General features: G+C 37.4%; 1 protein-coding gene across 2 annotated transcripts; it reads right to left on the bottom strand.

Annotated features, from left to right (window-relative positions):
• Positions 1–129: 129 nt before the first annotated feature.
• Positions 130–24,630, bottom strand: clockb (clock circadian regulator b). Of its 2 annotated transcripts, none has more exons than XM_014988646.2 (24): positions 24,494–24,630; positions 20,577–20,668; positions 19,602–19,762; positions 17,568–17,656; positions 17,127–17,186; positions 16,899–17,047; positions 16,285–16,376; positions 15,382–15,471; positions 15,064–15,184; positions 14,673–14,786; positions 14,135–14,253; positions 13,955–14,037; positions 12,124–12,230; positions 11,868–12,015; positions 11,655–11,730; positions 8,109–8,253; positions 7,885–7,988; positions 7,634–7,777; positions 7,252–7,410; positions 6,481–6,684; positions 5,881–6,068; positions 5,642–5,774; positions 4,982–5,113; positions 130–4,576 (listed from the first exon to the last, which is right to left on the bottom strand). In XM_014988646.2, the coding sequence occupies exons 4-24, from the start codon at positions 17,582–17,584 to the stop codon at positions 4,226–4,228; spliced, it is 2,736 nt and encodes a 911-aa protein (XP_014844132.2). In that variant the 5' UTR covers positions 17,585–17,656; positions 19,602–19,762; positions 20,577–20,668; positions 24,494–24,630; the 3' UTR covers positions 130–4,225. The 2 variants fall into 2 exon arrangements, with proteins under 2 accessions (XP_014844132.2, XP_014844135.2); XM_014988649.2 differs by having other exon boundaries at positions 4,982–5,110.
• Positions 24,631–25,702: the final 1,072 nt, after the last annotated feature.

The raw sequence follows: 25,702 nt of genomic DNA, 5'->3' as shown, positions 1-25,702 counted from the left end.
AACTCTTCCTATTTTCTGTCTATTTTATTTTTTTTATTTTTTTTTTTGCAAAACTGCATGTTCAATACTATAACATACTAAAAAAAAGAGGCGTTAAAAATGCAACAAAGACACAGAAAATGAGAGAAATTCAAGTTCAGGTGTCGTATTTAATATTTGCAACTGCTTTTTTTTCTCAAGTTGACCAAGATTGGACAGGGGGGGGGATTATACTAATTGCAAACATTTTGCTTCAAAATATGGTTGATTATTATTATTATTACATTTGACTTTGGGGTAGATAAAAGGAGCACAGAAGAAAGGATTTACATACGTACAGTACAGGTAGAAGCATAGCACCATTTTACACTGAATACTGGTGTTCTTAGCTTTGTGTCTGTGTACAGTATTATACTAGAACTACACTCTTAACAAAAGGGTGGTTTGAAAGAAGAAAAGTGATAGTTGTTTCCGTGTGGGAAAGCGGGAGGGAACGGGGTGTGGCTGTCTTGTCAATGCCATCGGCCATCAATAATCCAACACTTCGATTTTCAACAGCTTTTTTTTTTTTTTTTCTAAAACCTCCCACATCAAATGTCAGACATACATCATTCCTAAAAAAAGAAATAAAAATAAACTCCAAAAAAAACTAAACATTTGTCATGGTGAAACATCCAGAACTAGTTGACAATAACTTTAAAGACACTAATGATTGTTTTTTCTTTTTCTCTTTTTCAGATCTGTTATGTGGAAACTAGTGATTGATGAGCTCTTTCATTCCCCTCCATTTCCTTCATAACAAAGCCAGTCAAAAACTCTCCAGAATCAAAATTTACAACATCCATTAGTCTTTAAAAAACACCTTTACATTCTTTGGGCTGGGTATCAGTGTCACAAACTAGATCCATTTTCAGCTCTAGACACATTCACGCTATAGAGGCTCTTTGTTGTTATGGATGGAAGACCTTGCTCAAGCAGGATCTTTGCTTTTCAAACGATCTACTTCTGTTTTTTTTTTTTTTTTTGTATTTATCATCTGATGGGAGCTTTTTGTGAACTTCTTTGTAACTCTGCAATCAAACCAGTGTTTTGCATTGCCTGTTGCCCCCCACCCCACACTTCCAACACTTCTTCAGTCACACATGTTTTCTATGAAAATATACTGGGTTACAGTGAAAGTCACCATACATACAAAGTCTCTCTCACACGACCCACATTATCAAATTTGAACTCTCTCCCATGCAGTCTCGCAACAACAAGGATGATTCTCACAAAACATCACTTCTTTATACTGCAACGCAAGAACTGATTGGCTATCTCCAGGGGGGCAGCAAATACTGTCACCCCCCGACTGATACAAGAAGTAGGATCAAGGAACGAAGACGCTATACACATACACACACACATACACACACTCTCTTCAGCCTCCTACGCTCAGGCAAAACAACACATTCTAGACGCTCCTTTGCCAACGACTACAAGCTCCTTTGCTCCGAGGTTTTTTTCTCTGTTTGATATGGCTTATCGCTGTAGTACACACAGACTGAGCCAAAACTCCATCGCCGCCTTTATGCATGGACCCAGGCCCGGCTCTGCTTTCAACTGCCATTTAAGAACTGAGATACAAGTGAAGTGGACTGCATGAGAGTTTCTGAGGCCTATGGAGAGAAGGAAGGATGAAACACTAATGACAGGGTAGACCACTAGGAAAAAATCCACCTAAGTCATTCGATTTAAAATTAGGGTCATATTTAGGGTTTCCCCTCCCCCCACTGTAATACCGAAGCTCACTCCTTAACCATTTGTCCTCCTCTATTTTACACTGCAAAAACACAAAATCCTACCAAGTATTTGTCTAATTTCTATAAAAAAATATGTTATTACACGTGTAATAAGACAAAACTAATTTACAGGTGATTTTTCAGCAAGATACAGACGCTTGTTTTAGGTTAATTCCTAAATATAAAAATATGACTAGTTGCACCGGCAGATTTTTCCACTTATGATATTTAAAATTTTATTTAAAAATCTGCCAGTGGAACTAGTACTATTAGCCTAAAACAAGATTTTTATGTCCTGCTGAAAAGTTACTGGTAAGTTAGTTTTGTCTTATTTCAAGTGTTCTAAGGTATTTGCACTAGAAACTAGACAAAATATATTTGGTAAGGTTTTGTGTTTTATCTGTGTAGGCATGGGCCATTTATGACTTCAGTCATGGTTCTTACAAAAGTCTGTAGCAGCAAGTATGTAAAGCAGTGGACTGCAGGCTAATTACTGGAGCAGACAGCCTGACTAATAAGCCAGATAATTTCAGCTTGTTGTACTCCCAGTGTTAACTTATAAAAGGGGGAATGGGAAAACAGTAATAATATTCTGTGCATAAAGACAGATTATTTGATAACTGACTAAAGCTAATGGGTATTTGTTAACATTTTTGTTTAATTCAACAGAGAAGACTTGTATGGTTTAGATGTAGGAACCCTGTGTATCTGTCAGAACCGTTTCTTAAATCCTATATTTATAGCATAAATATGTTTAACCAGGGTCAATATTTCAATCTGAAATTTTCAGGACGCTAAGTTTGGTCCCACCCAAACTTTGGCAAAACACTGGAAAGAGAACTGAAAGTATCAATAGATTAGCTATTGATACTAAAAATAATTATTTTTCAAGAAAATAATTAGGGTTTTGGTGTAGTCATTGTTATCGTACAGTGAGAAGCTCACTCTGGCCCATGCCTACTGTGCGTTCATGCACTTGAATTCGACGCCAGTAAGAAAAAAAGGAGGGCTTTTTGAAATCAAAGTCAAATTTTCCACACAGACGCCACACCCTTTATAAACACCACTTCCTCTGGTCTGTGAAGCATCACTGTCTAATCCTTCCTGGTCTGGTTCCAGACTGAGGCAGAAGAAAAAAACAAGAAAACAACTTTCCGCATTCCTGAGAGGACAAGTACCATCCAGCAACTTCAAACCCTTACTAAGTTCAACATCATAAGACACGAGGGCCAAACGAACACGCCCACTACAAGATACGCTCGCTCCGAGTCATGCACATGAGGATTGTATTATCAAAAACGCACATTAGCTCACGGAATCACACCACAGATTACAAATAAAAATTAAAAAAAAAAAGGTTTTAACAGTGATATTTCTTTACACAACCACATTAAGTGCTGAAGTTGTCAGGAGGTTGAGGATATACTGTTTGTCACGTATAGGACTCTCTCTGACTGGTAAAAAATAATCCCTACTATATACATATGCATGAATTTTGTTATTAGGGGTAATATCTTTTTGGAAAATATATTTATATATATATATATACTTTTATATATATATACTGCTTTGAATATTGTAATTTAAAATAAAAAAACAACACAATTCACTATGTTATTGGCACTTGGAATCACTAAACCCGTTATACGTACAGAAATTATCCTGCAAATAATTCAGTTAAACTGTAATCTAGTTTCTTCTAGCTTCTTGTCAAACATAATTTGTAATTACAAAGGTAAAAGGATTCATTTTTGTCCTGGAGACACAGTGTTTAAAAGCACCTTCTACAAAAAAAAAAACAACAAAAAAACACCCAAGCCCAATCCTTCCTATTTTTCTTTTTTCTTTTTTTTTTTTTAAATACACCAAAAGACTTTAAAGCCTTGTTCTGGACTGGTTTTTTTTTTTTTTCAAGAGAACGGGGAGGGGGTCTCAGAGAGCACATCACTGCTCTGTTTGACCAGAAACCACAAAAAAGTAAAAACTCTGTTTCCAAAAGCAACTAATAAAAGCGTACACAGTTATTCTTTCCATGCAGTCATATAAAATACTATGGTTTTGTTTTCTGTTAGGCTATACTTGTATATTTACAGGTTTTCTTTTTATCATACAGTAAATCTGTACACAGTCTACTTTGAGACTCTTTCAAAAAAAAATAAAATAAATCCATAATCATCGGCGTACGGTGTATTTCTTTTATCCTTTCGAAGTCTCCAAAGACACTGAAGCTCCCTCATGATTCTACCTCTGAAGAGGAAAACAGGAACTTTCTCCTTCCTTGAGCCTCAGCGATGGCTGTCGCAGAGTTCCTTACGAACTCTGAACTTTCTCTCTTTCCTAGAAGTAAAAATCTCTCAAATCAAGGAAGGGAAGGCGATCATTTTTTTGGAGGGGAGGAGAGGTCTGTGACTTCCAGAAGACCCACACAGACATGTACAGCAGTTCCTACAGCTTTCCTCCAGGAGTCATTGCTGCTGGTGGTTAACACTGTCAGTCCTGTGTGATGACGAGGCTTTCTGCTGTTTCTGCGGCTGTGGTTTCAGCTGCTGCTGGTGCCTCTGATGGTGAGAGTGCTGCTGCGTCTGCTGCTGCTTTTGTTGCCTTTGTTGTTGCTGCTGCTGCTGCTGCTGTTGCTGCTGCTGCTGCTGATGCTGTTGTTGTTGATGCTGCTGTTGTTGTTGTTGTTGTTGTTGTTGTTGCTGTTGTTGCTGCTGCTGTGGAAGTGTTGCCTGGGTGAAAGCTCCCTGTTGCTGGAGAGGAAACGCTGCCTGCAGAATCAGCTGGGTAGACTGGTTACTGTGAAGAAGACGAGTGCCCTAGCAGCAAAAAGATGGAGGAAATTATTTTGGAATTTGTCTTTTTTGTAAGTTTTGCACTTCTTAAACATTCATCAATACATAATAAACGCTACTAAGAAGCTGAGTGACTAATTTATTAAGTTCTGAGGTTTTCTCCAAACACTATATTTAAATATTCAACTCAGTGAGTTGTCTAATTTTAAGATAAATATCAAGCAGCGGTTTTATGGATAGATCTAACAATTGTGCAGTTTATACTGACCTTTTTGAGTGGTAATTTTTTTTTCATAGTTGCTATTTTTTAATGCATAAAATTCACTGAACTATCAATCTGCTCTAGATGCTTCAGACTATTTTTAACATCTCCTGGTTGCAAACAGACATGATGTGTTTAAAAGGGCTCACTCTGCCCTCTTCTGTTACCTGCAGGAACTGCTGTTGCTGCTGCCCCTGCTGGCTGTTTTGTGCCACTACAGCTGTTTGGTTTTGGCCATCGGGCTGGCCTTGAGATGATTGGGCAGGTTGTAGAGTTAGGGTCTGGGTTTGTCCCCCCTGCTGAGATGAAAAAAGTAAAACACTTAAGAGATGAAAAAGTATTTAAAAGTTCTCCCATCTTTTTTCAAAACTTAATAGGGCTTTGACTTAATGTCGCTTCATGCAGTCAAAGCCCCAAAACAAAAGTTGCGCCATTAAAAATAAATATTATTCAATACTAAATAGGTTACTTCATTACACCAGTTAAATTTAGCAGTGATATTGTACAGCTTAAAAGCACAAAATCATATTTTCATACATATTCATATTTATTGATGCTTTCATGGAACCAACAATGGAAAAATGACCAATAGTCTTGACCATAACGTTTGTTTTGGGGGTTTATATGCATTATAAATTGGAGCTTATTGTTCCCATAAGTAATCATAATTCTTATCGTGTTAAAAGAAATTAACCAATAATGATAAACAATACATTAAAGTACTGAGCCTACCTGGTTAAAAAAACCTAGCAACTGCAAAAAAAAAATGTTTTATGACTAATATGCAAGATGCTTGTCAACATCATATGAATGTCTATTTTATTTACCTGCTGGCCACCAAAGGGGTTGTAGGCTGTAACAACCTGCCCCATAAACATAGAGGTGGGCACCATGACAGCACCACATGCATGCATTGGAGTCGTCACAAGCTTTGTTACGAGCTGCTGCCCTGCTGGGAATCTGGAAGGAAAAAAATAATACATTCAAGTAAGCTTGTTGTTATCATACATCATATATGATTAGGACTTCTTTTTTTTTTAAACAGAGAATAAAGTTTGGTTATTACCGGATCTGTCGGTCCTGTGTGAAGGTGGCCACCGCGGTGCCTTGCTGCGTGTTGTTCTGCGGGAGGCTGGTGCTGATCTGCAGCACGTTTGGTGGTCCAGGTTGGGAAATCATCATGGTGTTGTAGAGCGGGGCAGAGACAGATCCCTGAGCCTGAGGCTGAGCCTGGGCAGCTTGCTGTGGCTGACGCTGGAAAAACAAACGAGCAACAAAATGGGAATTTACATCCAATTCTTTATAATAAAGCTTCATTTGTCTGATATAGCTATGTTCAATAAACTGGTATTCACAGTTGAAATTTAATAACATCTTTTTTTATGGTGATTAGATAATCAGAGATACAGATGCAGAAAAGTGTGAAGAAATTTAGCTTCATCTGAAGGCAGAGAGCGTTTGGCACAACTCTAGTCCTGCTGAGAAATGGTTGTCATCTTACAATGACAAGCTGGGCAAGGAGAGCATTAATCAGAGTAGCAGCCATACTATATACTATACTTTCTTAATCCTATATTTTGCTGTATGTAGGGATCTGCAACCAATGGGGAGCCCAGTAAAATAAAGGGAAGGCAGCATAAGAAGTGTGTACCTGTGTGTGACCCACCTGTGCGAGTGTGTTGGTCTGCTGCTGTAAGCTCTGCTGAGGAGGAGCTTGCTGCTGAATGGTGAGCTGCTGAGATCCTGAATGAACAGGGTTAACTGAGGGCTGCTGGACCTGACCAGTCAAGGTAGCTGCTTGTTGGACCGAGCCCACCTGCTGGAGCTGGACGTTCATCGTTCCACTCTGCTGCTGTTGTTGCAGCAGCATCTATAAAGGAGACAGCAAATGTCAGAGCAAAGTGGAGGCAGAAAATGTTGGTTTGCATGCTTTTTTGTTATTTTGATGCTTATGCTAGAAAAAGTGTTAACAGAAACAAAGAAATTATCTCATTAGGGTACAGATTCAGGTACTGATATCAAATTAATCGGTACCTGAATCAATTTAATTGATTGAAAATTGAAAAGAAAAATAAAACAAAAATATATCTTTGATCCAAGTTAGGTAAACTAAATACAAACAAAAAGGTGAAAACAAAGCAATCTGTCTAAAGAAGGAGGCGGAAATTCTGCTTCTGTTGTGTTCAAATGGTATTTTCCAAAATTAGGAAATCTTGGGAAAGATTCCTCAAAAAGTTACAATTTTACTTTAGTCTTTTGGCATTTTCCTAAAATGTCATTTAAGTGTGACATCTACCCACAAATCACCAACAAAGCTTGAATAAAAGTAGAAGACATGTACCATAAAAAGGTACAAATGCTACATATTATAACTAAATGCAGAGTAAGAGCTTCTTATTATAACACATCTGCAAATTGTGTGTAGCATTGAGCCCACCTGTATGCCCTGACCCTGGACTCTCTGCAGTTGATCTTGGATGTGCCTCAGCTCCTCCTGCTGCCGCTGGATGTTTGCCTGGATCATTCGGGTTCTCTGCTCCAGCTGCTCCTTCAGGTGCTGCATGGCATTCACCTGTGCTGAGAACTCCATCACCGGCTTCAGAAGACAAAGAAGAGCTCTATGATAGCACACTTTTCAAGACAGGGTCCTCAAATATACTACAGATCCTTAACTTTGTTGAATGACAATGTGAAGTAGTATCAAGTAGCTTTAGATCCTTCTATCATCCATTTTATGGGTGTTTACTGCCCTCTGCTGTTTTTAAGTTAGTCTTTTTTGTATAAGTATCTCCTCTGAAGTAGGTGGATTCATTTCTTACTTGTACATTTGCCTGAAGTTGCTGCTGCTGCTGTTGTTGTTGCTGTTGTTGTTGTTGTTGCTGCTGTTGCTGCTGCTGCTGCTGCTGTTGGTGAGTGATCATGCCAGGATTCAAACTCTGTCCTGTGGTCTGTGAGCTCATTGACTGCAAACACAAAGATTGACAAGAAACACACTAGCTAAAGTGCATTGATATAAGAGAAAACAAAAATATCAAGTATAATAAAAATCTATTATTTTCATCAAGCCTACCTGGCTGCTGATGGAAGAGCGTCGCTGAGATGTCATCTCCATGGTAGAGGCCAGGGACTGCCGAGGGGGCGTCGCCATGTCCATATGCAGCTTGGGAGCTGTTGCTGCAGAGACAAAACTGCTGGTGACCCTGCTGATCCTAGTGAAACACTTTGCAATCGTCTTTTACTTGTACTGAGTACGAGGATTTAACTCGTTGGCATAAACCGTGTAGAGTTCCTTACAAGTGCAAGTGTTGTCTGAGACATGAGACGAGGACTTCCTGGAGCTCCGTGAGGATGTTGAAGGTGTTCGGCTGTGGTCAAACCGCTCCAGAGCTTCCTTCAAGCTGGATGTGTTCAGCTGTGACTCCGAACCAGAATCCTGATTCTACAAATTTAAAGTAACACAAAAAGGATCAATCAATCAATCAATCAATCAATCAATCAATCAATCAATCAATCAATCAATCAATCAATCCTCTTTATTTAGACACAATTATGGTCCATAAACAGACAAAACAAGAACAATAAAAAGAAGAAAAATAAAAAATATATAATGAAATAATCAATCACTGACATATAAACTAATCCGCCAGTGATTCCACAAACTGGAGAAGAACCTCACTGAGCTTTGAACAGGATTGGTCAGAGTCTGAATGATGCTGTTTGCAGAGTCTGTTAATCTACACATACTGTTTCGAAGCACAGCAGCACAGGTTGTTACACTGGCATTCACAAACATCTGACTGGCACTACTCCATCGGGGCACCCTAAGCAGCATCCTCATGCCATCATTATAAGCGACCTGAAGTTTATTCATACTACTTTTCCTGTAACGCCACCACAGGTGGGCTGTATACATTGGAGTACTGTATGCTTTAAAAAGTGCAATTTTGACAGATGCTGAGCACATGGAGAACATCCGAAGGAGAATATTAGCTTGTACATAATGAGTACAACGCTGCCTGTAAATGTATCATCAGACAGGTCAGCAGTGATGTAATGTCCCAAATATTTGACCTCATCAGTGACCTGGAGGATTCTGCCAGAGAGGGTGAAGTCAGGAAAAGATAATTTAGTGTCTTCTTTGCTCTTGACAATCATGATGTTGCTCTTTTTTGCATTATATTTAATATCATGCTGTAACCCGTACTTAGAGCAAACCCTTAACAGTTGCTGCAGACCAGCACTATATGGACAGAATATCACAAGATCGTCAGCGTACGTCAGCTGGTTGATGGTTCCATTACCAACCCGACAGCCAGTCCTACATTGATTCAGCAGCTCAGATAAATTATCCATATACAGGTTAAAAAGGCAAGGAGATAGCAATTTTAAAAAAAGGTGGTGGATACTATCGGAAGATTGCAACTAGAAGTGACTGAACTTAAACAAGAAAAGCATGAATCTGAGATCTGACTAAATCCATTTCTACATGTTGGATTGCGCAAACGTTTTAAATATATTTTCACTCCACAGATTCTGCCAAAATTTGATTTTTCAAAATCCTACATTTGTTTTCATGCAAATCAAGAATATGAAACACAGCTAACAGTCAGATGTCAGTGCTTTTTCAATAACTGGGAGAAATGAATTAAAATGCATATCAACAACTTTCACTTCATGTAAACTAAAGCTGCTTAGTATTAGAAAAACATGCATTTTTGTTGAATATTACAATGATATTGAGAGTAATGCACCCCTATTCTTCTCACTCACGTCATCAGGTTGTTGCTGCCACCACTTTTCATGAGCTTTTGTTTTCTGTATAAAGTGACACTAAGGCGTTGGTGGGTCATGCCAGAATATTCTGAACACTAGGTGAGAATGACTGGTTCTGCTACTGCAGTAATTCATTTTTAAGACATTAAACATTTTAATATGAGCATTCTGAATTTGATTCCCGCTACATGTTCAACACATAAGGCGTTTCCAGCAGAGCTCGTCCAATGCTTAACCAAAGCTGTAGGTAGAAACAGGTCTTGACTGGTTCCATAAAATAACTTTGATTTTTCCATATCCAGGGAGCCAGCTTGGCGCTATGTCATCGTGACACTATAAATGTCTCGACCAATAAATGTTCTCCTCAGCTTAGTTGTGGAGGAGAGCACTGCAGGGAAGCAACACAAATCACATTGTTTACGTCCACATCCCTGCAAACAGATGCTCTAATATTCCCTGCTTGACTTCTTATTGCTGTTTTTAACACACTGCGGTTTAATCTTAACAACCCCAAACAGCTAAAGTCTGATCGCTACCAGCAGTGCTGCAAAGGAGGGATATAGACAGAGTTTGAAGTGAGATTTATTTACAAAACCTATTAAAACCCTATCAGTGTTTAAGAACTCAGCAGGAAATGACGTTTACGGTTTCATTTCAAGATCTGCTGTGTGCACATTGACCTACTTAAACTCTCACAGGTGATATCAAAAGAAGCAGCAGGAAGATGAGATCCTGCTAATCAAACATTTTAATCAATGCTGCAGCTCAGTTATTAAAATGTTGTTTTTTTTTTGTAGATTAGACAAAAAATTAGCAGTTCTTTGCTAAGAACTTTAAAATGGCAGGAGATGTGGTGTGCCAGAGTTTGTGGCGATGATAACACAAAGAATGGCTGCTTTATAACTCTTGTCTCAGTTTCGCAATTGAACTGGTTTAGTGGAAAAACCACATGGTGGTTTTAACATTTGCAACCACAAACAAGCACCATTGCAAGTACCTTTTAAGAGACCATCTAGATTTTGCAGCAGTGTGTCTCAGTCATTAAACTGCCCCAGCAAAGCTTATAAAATGAACACTGGTGACATTAGCACATCTGTTTACAGTTTACCATCTCCCTGAACATTTCAACAGAAATTCTAAATACCTCCAACAGGTTCAAGTGATTTATTTTAGGTACTGTGATAACTTGTCTCTAAAGCTGTGGAATAACCACTGCTACTGGTGGCACTAGTTTTCCTGGATGGCTCCCAGGTGTTTGCAGGTCGAAACATAACTGCCATAGTTCTCTGAGTTCAAGATGAAACAGCAGCAGCAAAGGACCACAAGCTCTAAGCTGCGGTAAAACAAACTTTAATACCGTCTGAATCTAGTGCTCATTAGAGTTTTTCCCACTTTATGAAACTGGTTGACTATTGCTACACAGAATAGTTTGGAAAATGATTTGGAAATATTTCCAATCCTAATCTACAGAATATCTGAGACTATAGCCAACCTACAAAACTTAAAATAACTTGTTGCAGTTGTGTTACTCCATAAATAACAGAATATACATCATATTAAATGCAGCACATACTCATTATGCTGCACAATAACCACAAGGAAGCCATGACTAAACGTGGCCAATGATTTTCTTCATTTTCACTCATGTATAAACTGAAGTAAAATGTTTCAAACAAATTAAAAGTTGCTTTTTGTTTTCAATAAAGCAGTAAAACAAGGTATAGATATTTGTAAATACATGAAGTAGAACTGCCCAATATACCAGATAGAAGGTATTGTAGTATCAGTGTGTGTGTATGTAACAAAAAGTTGCTTAAAAACAATGTATTGTAGGATTATTATATTTCAATTGCCATGCATGGAAATTCTGCCTATCTGTAATGTGTAATATCTTGTTGGACAGATGCTTTGTTTTGTCTTGGTCATGCTTTATTTTTTAGTTGTTTTTTTTAATAACATAGCTTCCATTCACCAGGTATATCACAACTTCTGTAACTAATGTGGTTGAGAAAAATACAAATGCAAAACTTAAAAACAAACAGAGCATTTCTAACAGGGATGACTCACTTTATCAACAGCTGCCTCTGGATTGGTCTCTTCAATTCCCAGCTCTCTGCGCTGCTCCGCCCTCACCTCTGCATAGCTGCATAGCAGATTAAAAAAAGAAGGATTTCTTTAGGGGGATGCATAGATAAATCGACAAACAATAAAAAGGGTAGTTTTTATTTAAAAAAAAAAAAAAACTGATATGAAAAAGATAATATAAAAAGGGTTTTGTACCTGACCACCGTGTGTGTGCAAACAATAAACTCAGGTCTGGAGTTCCACTGATGATAGGTGATGTAGTAGTGTGTCTGCAGCCAAATCCACTGTTGACCTTTAGTCAGGAAGCGATAATAACACGACTTCCCTTTTCCGTACTGCATCACTGAGAGGGCAAGGGATAGAGACAGGCAAAACAAAAGATGTTACTAAAAAGGCAGTGATAGGAACCCTCTAAAGAATCTTGAATGAAAGAGAAAATGCAAAGCCTCACAGTGTTCGTGACATTTGGCGAGTGTCTCCAGGTCATCCACGTGGTAATAGTCATACCCTGATGTTCCTAGAACCTCAAAAGGCAGGTAGCCTATGATTGGTGGAGCTCTGAAGAGAGAAAAAATAGACATCACAGGAATTAATGCACAATTCAACATGTTTCAGAAAATTTGCCATTCATTTTTTTCTCCCTACTGTCCATGTTCACCATTTTCAGATCTTTGTGTTCACATGTCAATCTGTTTCAAAACCATTTTCAGGAGGAACGCAGTGCGTGTATGAAAATGGGTCAAGTCTGTTTTCATCTATCTGCCAGTGCATATGTACATGTGTGTGAGTGTGTGTGTGTTATGGTTAGAAAGCTTACGGTTAGAAAATAGGCAAAAATCAGGTGTTGATTTATTATTGTCATATCTCTCATTGAGACAAACCTACTGGTGTCGTTTATTATGTCTCAAACTCAACAGGCCTCAACAGCAATCTTAGGTCTTTGAAGTAACTTAAAAATTTACCACAATGGTAAATATACCTAAAATATAATCTATTGCATGGATGCAAAGCTTGACAGTCGCATATATCAGTGCAGTTTATTTCTTTCCAGAATCGCACTATATGCCATCTTTTATTCCCCACTATATTGCCAAAAAATAAACAAAAGTTTTTATGTTGGTTATTTGTGCAAAACTTTGTGAAAGTCAAATTTGTCAAAATGTCCAGATGTTTCTAGCATGCGGACTAGCATGAAAAATGTTTGTGCTTATTGGGGATTACTTCACTGAATTTACACAGCTGAAACTGTAAAGTACAATGAAATGTGTATTTCACGTAACAGCCGAGCACTAGATGATTGATCAGGTTGAAAAGGAGCAACGGTTCACCACTGAGATCAGCAAGAGTTCCCCAGACCAAATAGTATTCATTATTTTAAATTCCAGTAGCTGAGATAATAATAAGAACAGTTGATTAAAGGTATAAACACTGAAACTAATCAGATAAAGCTTTTCCAAAAACATACAAGACCAATCTCTACATGCCACCACGGTTGCTCACCAAGCAGCCGCTTGAGATACACAAAGCTGTCATCTCAAAGCCTGATTATAAAGATGTTCTTCTCATGCCGTCTTCCCTAATTGTGTCATTAGTTACCTCTAATTAAGGAAAATTCTAAGATGAAGTAAAGAAACAGTGGAAAAGCAGTCGAAACTCAGGTTCTGCAAGTTGAGGCAGAACGGAAAGAGCCGTGACAGCACAACAGGTTGTTACCAGACCAAAAAACAAAGCAGAAAAAGCACAGGTCAGCAATCTGAACCTCTACAATGCCATCTGCAACACGTTTTAAAATGAAAAATAGGTCAAGTTATTTGCTAACTTGCAAACTTGGGCTGCAAACTCATTTTTAAGCCTAAACCAGTAAATTGGTGACATAATGTCTGCAGAGCTCTGCCTGTCTTAATGCATGTTGACATCATCCAGGTAAGACAAATGTTGTCCATGTTTTAAAATGGAAGAGAAAGTTTACTTTAAATGATAGTTTAGAACTAGTTTATTGCTCCCAGGATTCAAATCTTGCTGATTGTACTCACCAGCTAGAATAAACTTACAAAGATTGATGTAACACGCTAAGCAGAAACTTTTTTTGTCTCACAAGGTATTAGAGACATTCAATTTCACAAATCGTCCTGTGTGCTACTGAGAGATCTTACTTTAAGTTCCTTCTTTGACCTAATTTATGACAACAAAACTCCTCCTGAAAATAATTTGGAAAGGCAGACGTGAATGTAGGAGAGGAATTCCCCTCCTACGTTCACGCAGTTACTGTAGAGTGTGTTTACCTGTGGTCTAAAAAGAGGAATTTCCATTCTAGACTGTGCCTTGAGGTGAATTCTTCATTTGGCTCTTCGACTGTGCACATTTCCTACAACCACAAAAACAAACATGAGAATCTGACCGTAAGCATATTGTATGTAAAAAGACAAAAGGACGGCTCAACCGTGTACTCATCCTGACAATACCTTGATAAACTGAGGTTTGGCCAAGCGGACGGTGGCTACGAAGCACACCTGGTCGTCGAAGGCTGGCTGCAGCGACCGCTGTAACACTCCTGCCAGACCATTCCTCGTAATGTTTGGAACTGCAACAGAGAAACCGTTTTCCATTAAATGAAAAAATATATATATTAATATCACTTCACTGTTTTCACATTTTGTAAATTTTTGTGTTATAAACTAACAAAAACTAGTGCATACCTGTGAAATAGAGGTATAAAACTGTTTTCACAAATAAGAAACTGAAAAACTTAATTTACAAGCCACATGGTTGTAAATGTTTTCAGTTCAAAGAAGCAAAGTTTTTCATACACTTACACAACTTAAAGAATATAGTGAACTTTGACATGACAATATGTGGAAATGTTACTGATAACATTGCTGTATGATTGAATACTTTATATTGGTCAAATTGTAAAAGAATGAGACTATTAAGTAACAATATCATGAAACATTGCTAAAGCATCCAGTATCATATTAACTATGAGTAACATGAGCAACAAACCGTTATTGAGGGATTTGAAGTTGCCAATAAACTTCACATATTCATAAACCGGAGGCTCTTTGGGGTCAATTGCTCCTCGCAGCATGTGACAGCAGAACTCTAGATGATTCTTAGCTGAAGAGGAAGAGATAGACAAAAGGTTACTTAAATTACAAATTACATTTCTGTAGATTTGTGTACAATGTTTCAAAGAAAAACAGATGGCGCTGAATCGGCATATTTCTAAAAATGAAAGTCTTCAGAGTAACTGTCAGAAGATAAACTGAATCCATAAAAGTAATTTCCAGATTTTAGAATAAATACTTTTGGAGACGTTTTATTGAATTTATGTTCAATAAATCTTGCAGCATTTCAAGCTAAAGTACAAAAACAAAGTGAATTTGATACTCACTCTTCATATAGTCACTGCTGAGGCTCTCCAGTTCAGTTGGGTGTGTAGACAGAACCTTATACACTTCGGAGTGTTCCCCAACAGGCAGAAAGTTTAATAAGTTCTGGTCCACCAAGTCTGCCTGGAAAATACAAAGATTCAGGCATAGAAATACAAAAACAAAAGAATGGCCAAACTCTTCTCACTACACAGAAGCTCTTACAGCTTTTAATCTGAGCCACAACAACAAACAAACCCACAAAATGCATTACAGCGTACACCATCATACAATGAAAGACCAAAACAAAATGAGCAACAAACAGAAGCGGTAATACTTACTGGTAGGTGTTCTAGTAAAGAGGTGACGCTCTCAGAGACATAAAGGATGTTCCCATCAGTCATTATTGCTATAAAGAATCCATCCAAAGCCTGATCCAAAAGCAAAAATTACACTGTCAAATGCTCTGTTTACTAGCAAGGGAAAAGTGCAAATTATATTCTGAAATTAAGGGCTGGTTTTTGCCAGTCAGAGAAGGTGAAATAAAAAAGAATACACAAAAACAGAAGCTTTTTTTTAATAAGCCAAAGTATCAAGTGCAGATAAAGGTCTGGTTAAAATGTCATATAGACTTAAAATTGGCATGAACGCCACATTAGTGTCTTACTTTAAATTATTTATCTGAACCATTGTTTTCCCCAGGATAAAATAACTATCATTTTCTAATGACGCCAGGTGTACAGGTTTTATATATTGCTTTTTTCTAAACAACACAGAGACAAAATTATACATGCAAACCTAAATATTTGTAATGATTTTTGAATCACTCATATATTACATTTTCTATATTTTGCCTTCTCATCTCAACTCTGATTGCAGGATACTAGCATACATGAACAGCTGGAGTACAGTCAGTGCCCTTCGCTGGTTCAGAACACATTATTGGCCTAATTTGTGCCTTGTTGAACCTCAGCAATAGTTTCAGAGTCTCTATTGGTTGCACCAGTGCATCCAGAGGAGCGTTCCAACAGAACAATGATTCAAAACATGCATCAAACATCGTTTCTTAATGGATGCAGTGGGATAATTTCTTTAAGTTCCTGAAAAGGCCCTTAAGCTTTCAACTGGAACTTTATCTGCTAACTACAATAGGAAAACCCAACCACAGAAACAACATAAGAGTTGGTACTACACTGGTGTCACCCACAGTACAGGAATAGAGTAGAGAATGTGACATTTCTGACCTCCAACATGAGCTGTGTGAATTCTTCGTTGCTTAGAAAGGGGGGCTTCCAGTCCTGTCTGATCTCGCTCGACTCTGACTGGGCTGCAATCTCTGATGAAGGAAGAAGGATGGATGAGATTTAAGTAAATACATTTCAGGAATCTTGAAACTAAGAACAGATGGAGATGATGCACTCACAGAAAAATGAAGGTCATATAAAACAAATGTTCTCAGAGACTAATCCAATGGCAAAACAGGACAATTAAGAACAAAAATTGTGGAAAAAAGTAAAAGCTTGGATTTGTAAAACTATTAACCCAAATGCAGTTCTTGCACCTAATCTACAATCATCATGCACTAAAATAACTCAATCCCAAATTTTAAGTCACCAACCATTTCGTGTATGGCAAGCACTTACAGCAAATCAAATAATATTTTACAATTTCCATGTGCCATAAAAAGGGCAATAAAGCATATTTTTACAAAGTTCAGCTCATGAAGGTAAACAACCCTGATAGTGGAGTGCATATCCAAGTGAATAATTAATCCCAAAAACAGAGTAAGAAATCTCCACCCAGCAAGGAGTTCCACGTAAACACGGGAAGTGACGGGAGGAGGATGAAAACGCCTGACCTTTGTGTTTACACAGGAAGTCGATGCTTTTCTGCAGGATGGTAGACTTGTCCATCTTTCGGGTGTTCCCTGGCAACATGGTGCCAAGCTCTTTGATGAGGACATTGAACTGGTCTCTCCTTTTCTTCTCCGACTTGTTACGGGACACGCTGTAATCCAAAGCAGGTTGGTTAGACTTGAAGGGATCAGAGCCTCCTTGGTGGAACTTTACCGAGGCATAAAGCTCACCGTTTCGCCTTGTCCTTCTCATCTTCTTCCATCAACCCATCAGTGAGGCTGCAATCATCCCTATAGGATGTGAATAAAATGGACTTTCAGCTTTCTCCTTGTTCTAATTGTGTATGTTTGTAGGCAGCTTTGAAGCATAAAAGTGTTGGTAGTAACAGCTAAAAAAGATTCCTAATAGGGATAGTACGTGTAAGTTTATTTGCAATCACAAACAAAGAGAAAAGAAGAAAAAGGAATGTGCGATGCTTGCCAAGAAGGTTTACCACATGAGTAATAGGGTGTGTCTTGTCTGAGCTCCAAATATGAATGTTAAAATACTTTCAATTATAATCACAGACAATTCACGAACATCATACTTTACATTTAATTATGCAAAAATTTATAATCATTTACAGAGAAATGAATGTGTGTGTGTGTGTGTGTGTGTGTGTGTCAGCATACCCTATGCTTGATGTCATGGTGGCTGCTGATCAGGGCTGTGGCTGTAGTAATTTGTTCTTTAGGCGTGAGGTAGGCATTTGGAAAAGCACCTGAAAATACCAGAGTGAAACAAATGATTGCTTTAATCCTTCATAATCCAATTCAGTGGATTAACAGCATAACTCATCTCTAAAGAATCATACGACAAATTTGTCGCTTTTAATTTAACCAGCATTAACTGCAAACACTGCCGGCCACATTTATTTTAACCACTGCTAAAGATGCAGAAAAATCTTCAAATAAATTCCTCTTGCATTGCAGCATCGCAACATCACACTGAAGGAAATAGGACAAACACAACATCTGAGTCTCATTTTAAGAGAAAAGAGACCAGACATAAAATTGGGTTACTGTGTGTCTGGTGAGTTATCTTTGTCTTGATTCGACCATTTGTTCTGAGCAAATGGTTGAAAGACCTAATGACAACCCATTTTGGGTTTACTTATTTTCATTTGATATACCCTGCTATTGCAAGCATTTCAATCCACTCTGATGGGTTCCCAGGACTTTTGGAAGAGCAAAAAGCCCACTCCATCACATACTTTCCACCCCAAATCTACATGGAGTGCTTGGTGATGAAAATATCAATCTAAAATCATCTGATCAAAGCTTAATATGACTAAGGTCCCAACAAACTCAATGTTTACATTTATGATAGTAGAACAGAGAAAGCTTTCTAACATCAATCTTAACTATTTGACATGTTAGTAGTATCTAACTGTTGTCAATCTGTGATCCTAAGACGATGGTCTTTGCATCAGTTCTTCAGCAGTGAGCTTTGGAGACTATTACTACTCCACTCTCTGTGCATGGTTCCAAGATAAATGTGGGTCTATGTCTGGGCTAGATGCCAGTGTCCAAAGGTCATGAACCTTTAGGTCATGCCATGTCATTTTTTACCCAAGAGAAAAAGAAAGATAATTAAAAAATTAAGTATTTTGTTTCCTAAATGTAGCTTTAAGCATCTTACAAGTAATGTGAATGATGTCAATACTTGCACCACTACTGGTTTTGTTCAAAATAATACTTTTATTCTCCCAACTGAATAATTTTAGTTTTTTTAATATGTCAGAGAAAAAATATGCTACAGTGATAAAAGTTCAATGTCTTATCCAGGTTTTACACATTTTTAACCTGTGGTGCCAACAAGTTTAGCCAGCACTGTAGAAAAAATATTTATGACGTTAATGAATATTCTAAGTAGGCATTTATTATCTGAGCTAAATTTAGAAATATCTCAGCGATTTTATGTGTGATGATGTTTTAACAACCCGTAAACCAGTTCATGAGTCATGATGAAATTTGGATCAATACCAGCTGTGTCAAGTCAATTCAAGTCAAAGAAAACACATGCACCTGACAACTGACAACAAAAGTGCTAGTCAAGATATTTTAATGTCTGTTTCATTTTGTTTAATAGTTATCTAGTACAAGTAATCTCCAAAGAGGGAGGATTTTGTAGGGAGAGCAGTGAAATATTTGATGTGTTCCTAAAAGAGTTGTTTTACAGGCAATTAAACTTCAGAAAATTTAAGTAGTTCAGATTATAACAAATACTAATACAGTAATGTAGATACACAGCTCTACATTACAGCGTCACCAGGTGGCAACAAACTCATTCAAGCACTGAGTAGATGCACAGACCAAATCAATTAATTGATGAGTCATAGCTTTCTCTATCTAAATGGAAACAAAGCTGAAGTAATTCTTTTTGGACCTAAAACGGAATGACAGAGTCAACTCACAGCTTCAGTTATTACAGCTAGAAATTACTGATCAGGCCTGAAAATCTGGGTGTAGCGATGGACTCTGACCTGAGCCTTCATAGTCACATAAAGACAATCACAAAGTCGGTCTTCTATCACCTGAAGAACATTTTCAAGATTATAGAACTAATGTCACAGCAAAAGCTAGATGATACATTAAATTTACTCAGATCAAAACTGTTTTTTTATGCAATTCCATTATGTCTAAGTGTGTGAAGTTAGTCCTCACCCCGCCGCAGCTTTTGCACAATCTAAACGTCTTTTCTCACGGCCCACAGAATGAGTTGGGGACTGTCACTGACTCAAAGGTCAAAAGAGGCATCGAGGTCATTGGGGTTGAAAGAGGACAGCAAACCACGAGGAAGACAAACGGAGGTTGACCAAAACCTGCTGAAGAAACCATAGCACAAGAAAGAGGGTCATGAGGGTTTAGGGCTGAGGACAGAGAGAGAGAGAGCAAGAAATGTAATCATGACAAAATCAAAAAATCCAGGTAATCTGAATCATCCAGACAAAACAAACCTAATTACTTATTTTGTAAAGTGGTTTTTAACTCTGTTAAAATATCTTTTTGGTTTTAAGAGGTCAATCACCACTGACAAAGCTATATTTTGAAATAGATTAACTTACCATAATAAATTAATGAAAAGAAAGTGTTTATTTCTACATTAAGGATTCTGATTTCAGGAATGAATGATTTCTAATGTGTTGTAACATTTTTTTAAGTTGGATACATCAATAAATAGTTGACATATCCAACGTAAGTTTAGGTTCAGCAACATTGACTAAATCAACAAAATAAGGCATAGCAAAGACCAGATATTATAAACAGTTTAAATAAGATTACTTAAAGGACTATAACATAAATCCTCAGAACTTGTATGTAATTAAAATATCTCATTACTACACCCATCGTTCTATTTGTTTTCTTTTACAGATACAGTTTGAGATCTGAGGCAGAGATTTGACATAAGATTAGCTAACATTGTCTGCTTCCTTATTACAAATATTGGCAACAAATTCTGCGACACAACATTTAAACTTGGATGTTTAAAAAGTTTCGGTTCCTCTAAAACACGTGAACTCATGGGATAATTGGTCTTTAAAAATCCCTGTGCTTGAAAGCGCAATAATTAAATAAAACCACAAACCTTCAAGAAACTTTTCATTTGCCAGCACTTATTGAGAATAGTTCTCAACTCACCTTCAGCTGGAATGTCCCTTGTAGACAAAACTGGCCTATTTAGATCCAAGTCTTCTTTGCAAGCTGCGACAAAACTTCTCACCACACCTGAGCTGCAACACAAAAAAAGCCCTGACTCATTCACTAGCACTGGGTCCATCATGAATCACTCCTCAACACGAATAAGAAATATAAACAGATAATAAAATCTACAAATATAATTCATGTCATGAAATAGGCAGCATATTTTCAGGAGATCATGTGCCAGATCAGAAAAGATGGCGAAGCTAAGGAGCGATGCCTTCATGTCTTGATGCTAAAAACTTGTTGGGACGATGATAAACAATGACTCAGTTCTTCGCACCAAACTGTAGCTCTAATTCAGCTGCTAATTTGGCAGCTGATCTAAATATCCATATCAATTTATTAAATTGGAGTATAGTTAATCATGAATTCTCACATGTCTAAAAGGTCACAGCTATCTTGTTAAAACCCATAAAACCAATCAAGTGAGTCAAAATAACTAAATGCTGCTGCTTGACACACTTCAAAGGTTTGAGGGATGAGACTCAATATTTGCTTGATCCTCTCTGCAAAATAATAAGCTAATTATTTTCAGTAGTCAAATAAATGTAATTTACTTCTCCGCAAGGCCCACATTCAAGAAATGTAATAATACCTATTGAAATATTAAGTTATGCCAACCTCCTTCTTAAAATTACATGCCAGATATTTCCTGTAAAAAAAAATAAATCAATCCAACTCAGTTCAGACAAAGTTTATGAACATGCCATGGGCAGTATTTTATATTTACTTTATTTTGTTGAAAAGTGTTATTTAAATCAAAATCTAATCTACCTTAATGAAAAACAGATTTCTTCTTGTTTGTTTTCACCAGATTCTTCCTTCAAATGTGTTTTCGGTAATAAGGTTGCAGCAAAACATCTGAGCTGTTGTAAAAACACAGCAGGAATTTCACAAAACTACATGGAAGCAGTTCATAGCATGCTTTAGAATGTATGTCTAGTTTCTCAACATTATTAAGAACTAATGTATAGTTGTTGCTCTTTTAGACACAGGCAAGTAATCTATATGAAGGCTTATTAACATTTTAAAGAGTTACTGGCTTTTTTAATGGGAAAGTTTATTCCAGCTGCACGGCAGCTCAGCTGGCTGAAAAATGTTCCAGCACTATTCTCCTTCGTTACAAGTATGGCAAAACTGAGATGCTTGGAAATATTGTCCATATTGGAAAACTTGGGTAATGCCCAAAAGCTACATTACCCTACTATCCAGATAACTTTCTTTAAAAAAAAAAAAAAAAAAAAAAAAAAAAAATATATATATATATATATAGTTGGCAAGCTACAAGCATCAGGTCTATTACAGACTGGCTACCTGAGGAGACAGGCCAACTAATACCCAAATATCAGCTTGTGTTATTCTAGCAGAACAGAAAAAAGTACAACAGTATGCACAAGTACCTGAATGCAACAACAACTTGGAGAGGTTGCAAATAAATTATTAATCATCTTATTACACATTTTTACTTGGGTTAAGGAGTCAAACTAACAATAAATAACTATAATACATAACATTTATAGCAGTAAATATAAATATGGCACAGTATTTTTCCACAATATGAATAACTATGGCTATTCTGCTTTATAAAAAAGTAATTGGATGATGAATAGTTTCTGTAAATATTGTGAAACCTTGGTAGTAGGTTACTATAACTACTGCTAAAACTGCTGCTAGAACCTAGAGGAACCTTATTCTATTCTTCCTCTGCTAATGGCAAAGCTGAGTCTTATTGAGGAAGTTTTGGTCTGACAAAATTGAGTCATTTTGAAATACATATTGCACATTTTTGGAAAATACTTAGTGGTCACTAATTTGTACCCAAATTTTATACACATTACCATCTCATCCCTTCTTGCTTCCATGTCACACCTGTAAGCAAACTACTTTTTTACCAATTAAAGCATCACATATGATTTGATTTGATTAAGAATTTTCAAGAATCATAAAAATAATATGCTCAAATGTCACAAATTATTTGACTATTATTCTCTGTTTTGTATTATATATACTTTCATCTAGTTCTTAGAACCAGGAGATTATTTACTGTATATGACAAATTACAACTCCTGATCAAATCAAATTAACTGTACGTGACAATCTGACAGTCAATATTATTATTTGGAGCCATATAATACCTGGTGTGCAAGAAACTACACTAGCAGATTGCACAACTAGAATACTAGCTATTTTGCCCCTTCACTATTTGATGCCTTCCCTGTTTATTTTGTACTGACCATTCGTCAATCTATACCCGCCACAGGGAATGTTTTGTACCCACTTTGACAAAGAATTGAAGTAATTTTCAATATTTTAACTCTGTTTAAAGTAACTAAAGCAGTTATATAAATAAAAAACATAACAGAACATATTTCAAGAAAGTCAACCGACCCAAAACTGATCAGCACCAAAATAAATCAGACTAAATTGTCATTAAACTTTCCACTACAACACAAAACAAAGTTGTTCATCATGGTTTAAGTACATGTTACAATATACTTTGTTTACAAATACAAAATGATCCTAGGAAGGGATGAGATGATAATCTTGAAGTACAAATTGTCAAATAAGCGTAATGACCCAGATATTTTCATTGCTAAAAAATGACTAAAGGACCAAAACTGCAAATGTAGGCGCATGACTATATCCTCTTGTGATGTCATTGAACCAAACAAACATTGCATTTTTAAATATTGGCTTTTTGTCAAATTTTGCAGTGAAATCCATCCTTCACTACCATGTTGTGTTTTTATTCTAAGTGTACACAACTGTTAGTATATCAGAATAATTTTTTTAAAAAAAAGAAAAAAGTACACCACTGGATAGTATCTTTAAACTGTCTGGAGAACCACTGTCTAACTATTTCAAAACCCCTGCTCTTAAGATTTGACTGCAGGCAGAAAGGTCACATTAATTGTAAGAAGCCCAGAACAAATTATCTTTCTCATTACTTTGCATTCATAGCTCTTTGATGGGTCTGTTCGAGCTGTAATTGATGGTCAGTAGGTGAAGCGTTATTACGTTGTGCTAAGAAACACAGCACCATTACTAATGAATAAACTCTGACATTAGCAACATGGCCGCAGCAGCGCTGTTGACCAAGAAGAAGTAGTATTTTACATACCTTTTAATGCCACAGGTGTTGTTGTTATACAACCATAAGAGAACAACCAATACAGCTAGCTTGCAGGCTAACTAAGCTGGCTACCGAAAACTGCCCATTTAACTCAAGAGATTTAATGCTCTTACTGTCCCCGTTTTCTCCCGCTACACTCGCAAATGGTAACGCGATTCACATTGATCAAATAAACATCCCAAATAATTAAATCAAAAAATTCAGTCTCTATCATTGGAAGCTGGCGCCGCGCCTGGAGCTGTCACGCAACAACTGACATTGAAGACGAAATAATCTTCAAAATATCACCGCTGTGCCACTAACAGCGCGAGAGAGTGCGTCTTAACAACCGCACGAGGCAGCGTCCTCGGACAAGCCGACAAAAACAGAAACACCAGCCGGTGAGAAACAGCCTAAACCAGCGACGGCAGAAACGTTTTTCGCGGCAGATGTATGTACAAACACACACGCATACATATATAGTCAATGGGCGCGCACACACACACACACACTCTCTCTAAGGAGGAGCCGCGCACGCGCACGCCCACTCGCTCACACAGATACTGGCAGCTCAGAATGTGGGTCACTGGGCCTCTACTCTCCCTCGAGCGTGCGGAAACAGTCCCGAAGCCTGCTCTGCAGTCCGACCGCTTCCGCACGCCGAAAAAAAAACACCGTACACAAACAACTGAGCTGTTTCTCAACAAAAGCTTTTGTATGTGCAGTAAAAAAAAATCTTTACCTTCACGAATTACCTAGCAGCCAGTCTCCTTGTTTTGCTTACTTGAGCGTCACGTCGAGGCGGTGGGGGCCAGGAGGACTGAGAGGACTTCGGGCTGGGGAGAAAAACAGGAGGCCTACTTCATATTACGACGTACAGTCATGCGCAATAGAGACAGTAGGGCGCACTATTTTGCAAGTACAGTAGCAGAAACGGAGGGAAACTGCTGAGTGATCTCCGGAGGAGAAATGACTCCGCGTTTTTATGGCCTTTTCAACCTGGCTGCTCCACTCTGAGTCCATTGGAGGTTTTTATAAGTACAATGTGGCAACTCAACACTTTCATTTGCGTTTGACTGTAAATTATGAAGTTCCTCTAATATATTAGGTTGCCTACAGATTCTTGTAATAAACTACTTAAAATTGTTTAAATGAGTTATTAAAACTGATTTGACACTTCTCAAGGTGTATTAATCGGATAGATTTATGATGAATTGACTGAATGTGATACATATCTAGGTTGAAACAGATTACAGTAGGGATAGCCCAGTCCAGATAGCAGGGCTTTCCTCTTTTTATCAACATCCAATCATCGGCGCTAGACGCCATGACGCTTTATATCTAGTTTCGAGGCCCCCCTTATTTAATAATGTTTAAGTAAAACTGGAAATAAACTAGATATGGAAACATTGAGGCACCCAGAAGAACTCTGATTAGTTGCTTTATATGATGTCACCAGAATTTTAGATTGCCTTTATCTAGATTAAGTAATATTTTACAACAAAGCATTAATTTCAAAGATTCTGGTGTATTTTTCCCCACTGTCCAAAGCATACTGACATTAAAAACACCAGTGGTTAATGAAGTATATAGGGTAATTCCATTGGAAAATCTAAGAAATTCCAAGCTTTTACTTTAAAAAAAAGTGCACTGAAGAAAATAATCAATTTCTCCTTTGGGCAAATGCTAGTTGATGGCATTACAAGAGGGACAGGAATCAAGCTGTTATTTCTAAATACCATGATCTTTTGTCAAATTTTGATGTCAAACTCTGAGGCATTCAAATTTGATTCTAATATTGTTCTGGTCACAAACTGCAAAGCAGTGAAACACGTTGTCTTTTATTGTTTACCAGTTTTCCTAAAATGTATTCTGTGTTGTTAAACGGCTTAATTGCTGCAGCTGTACAGAACACAAAAGAACAATCTTAAAAGGAGGGATATTTGATTGA

Source organism: Poecilia mexicana, unplaced genomic scaffold (assembly GCF_051168715.1).
Source record: "Poecilia mexicana isolate PSO_F unplaced genomic scaffold, ASM5116871v1 scaffold_1, whole genome shotgun sequence".
Classification (NCBI taxonomy): domain Eukaryota; kingdom Metazoa; phylum Chordata; class Actinopteri; order Cyprinodontiformes; family Poeciliidae; genus Poecilia; species Poecilia mexicana.
This window is presented reverse-complemented; position numbering and strand designations above follow the sequence as displayed.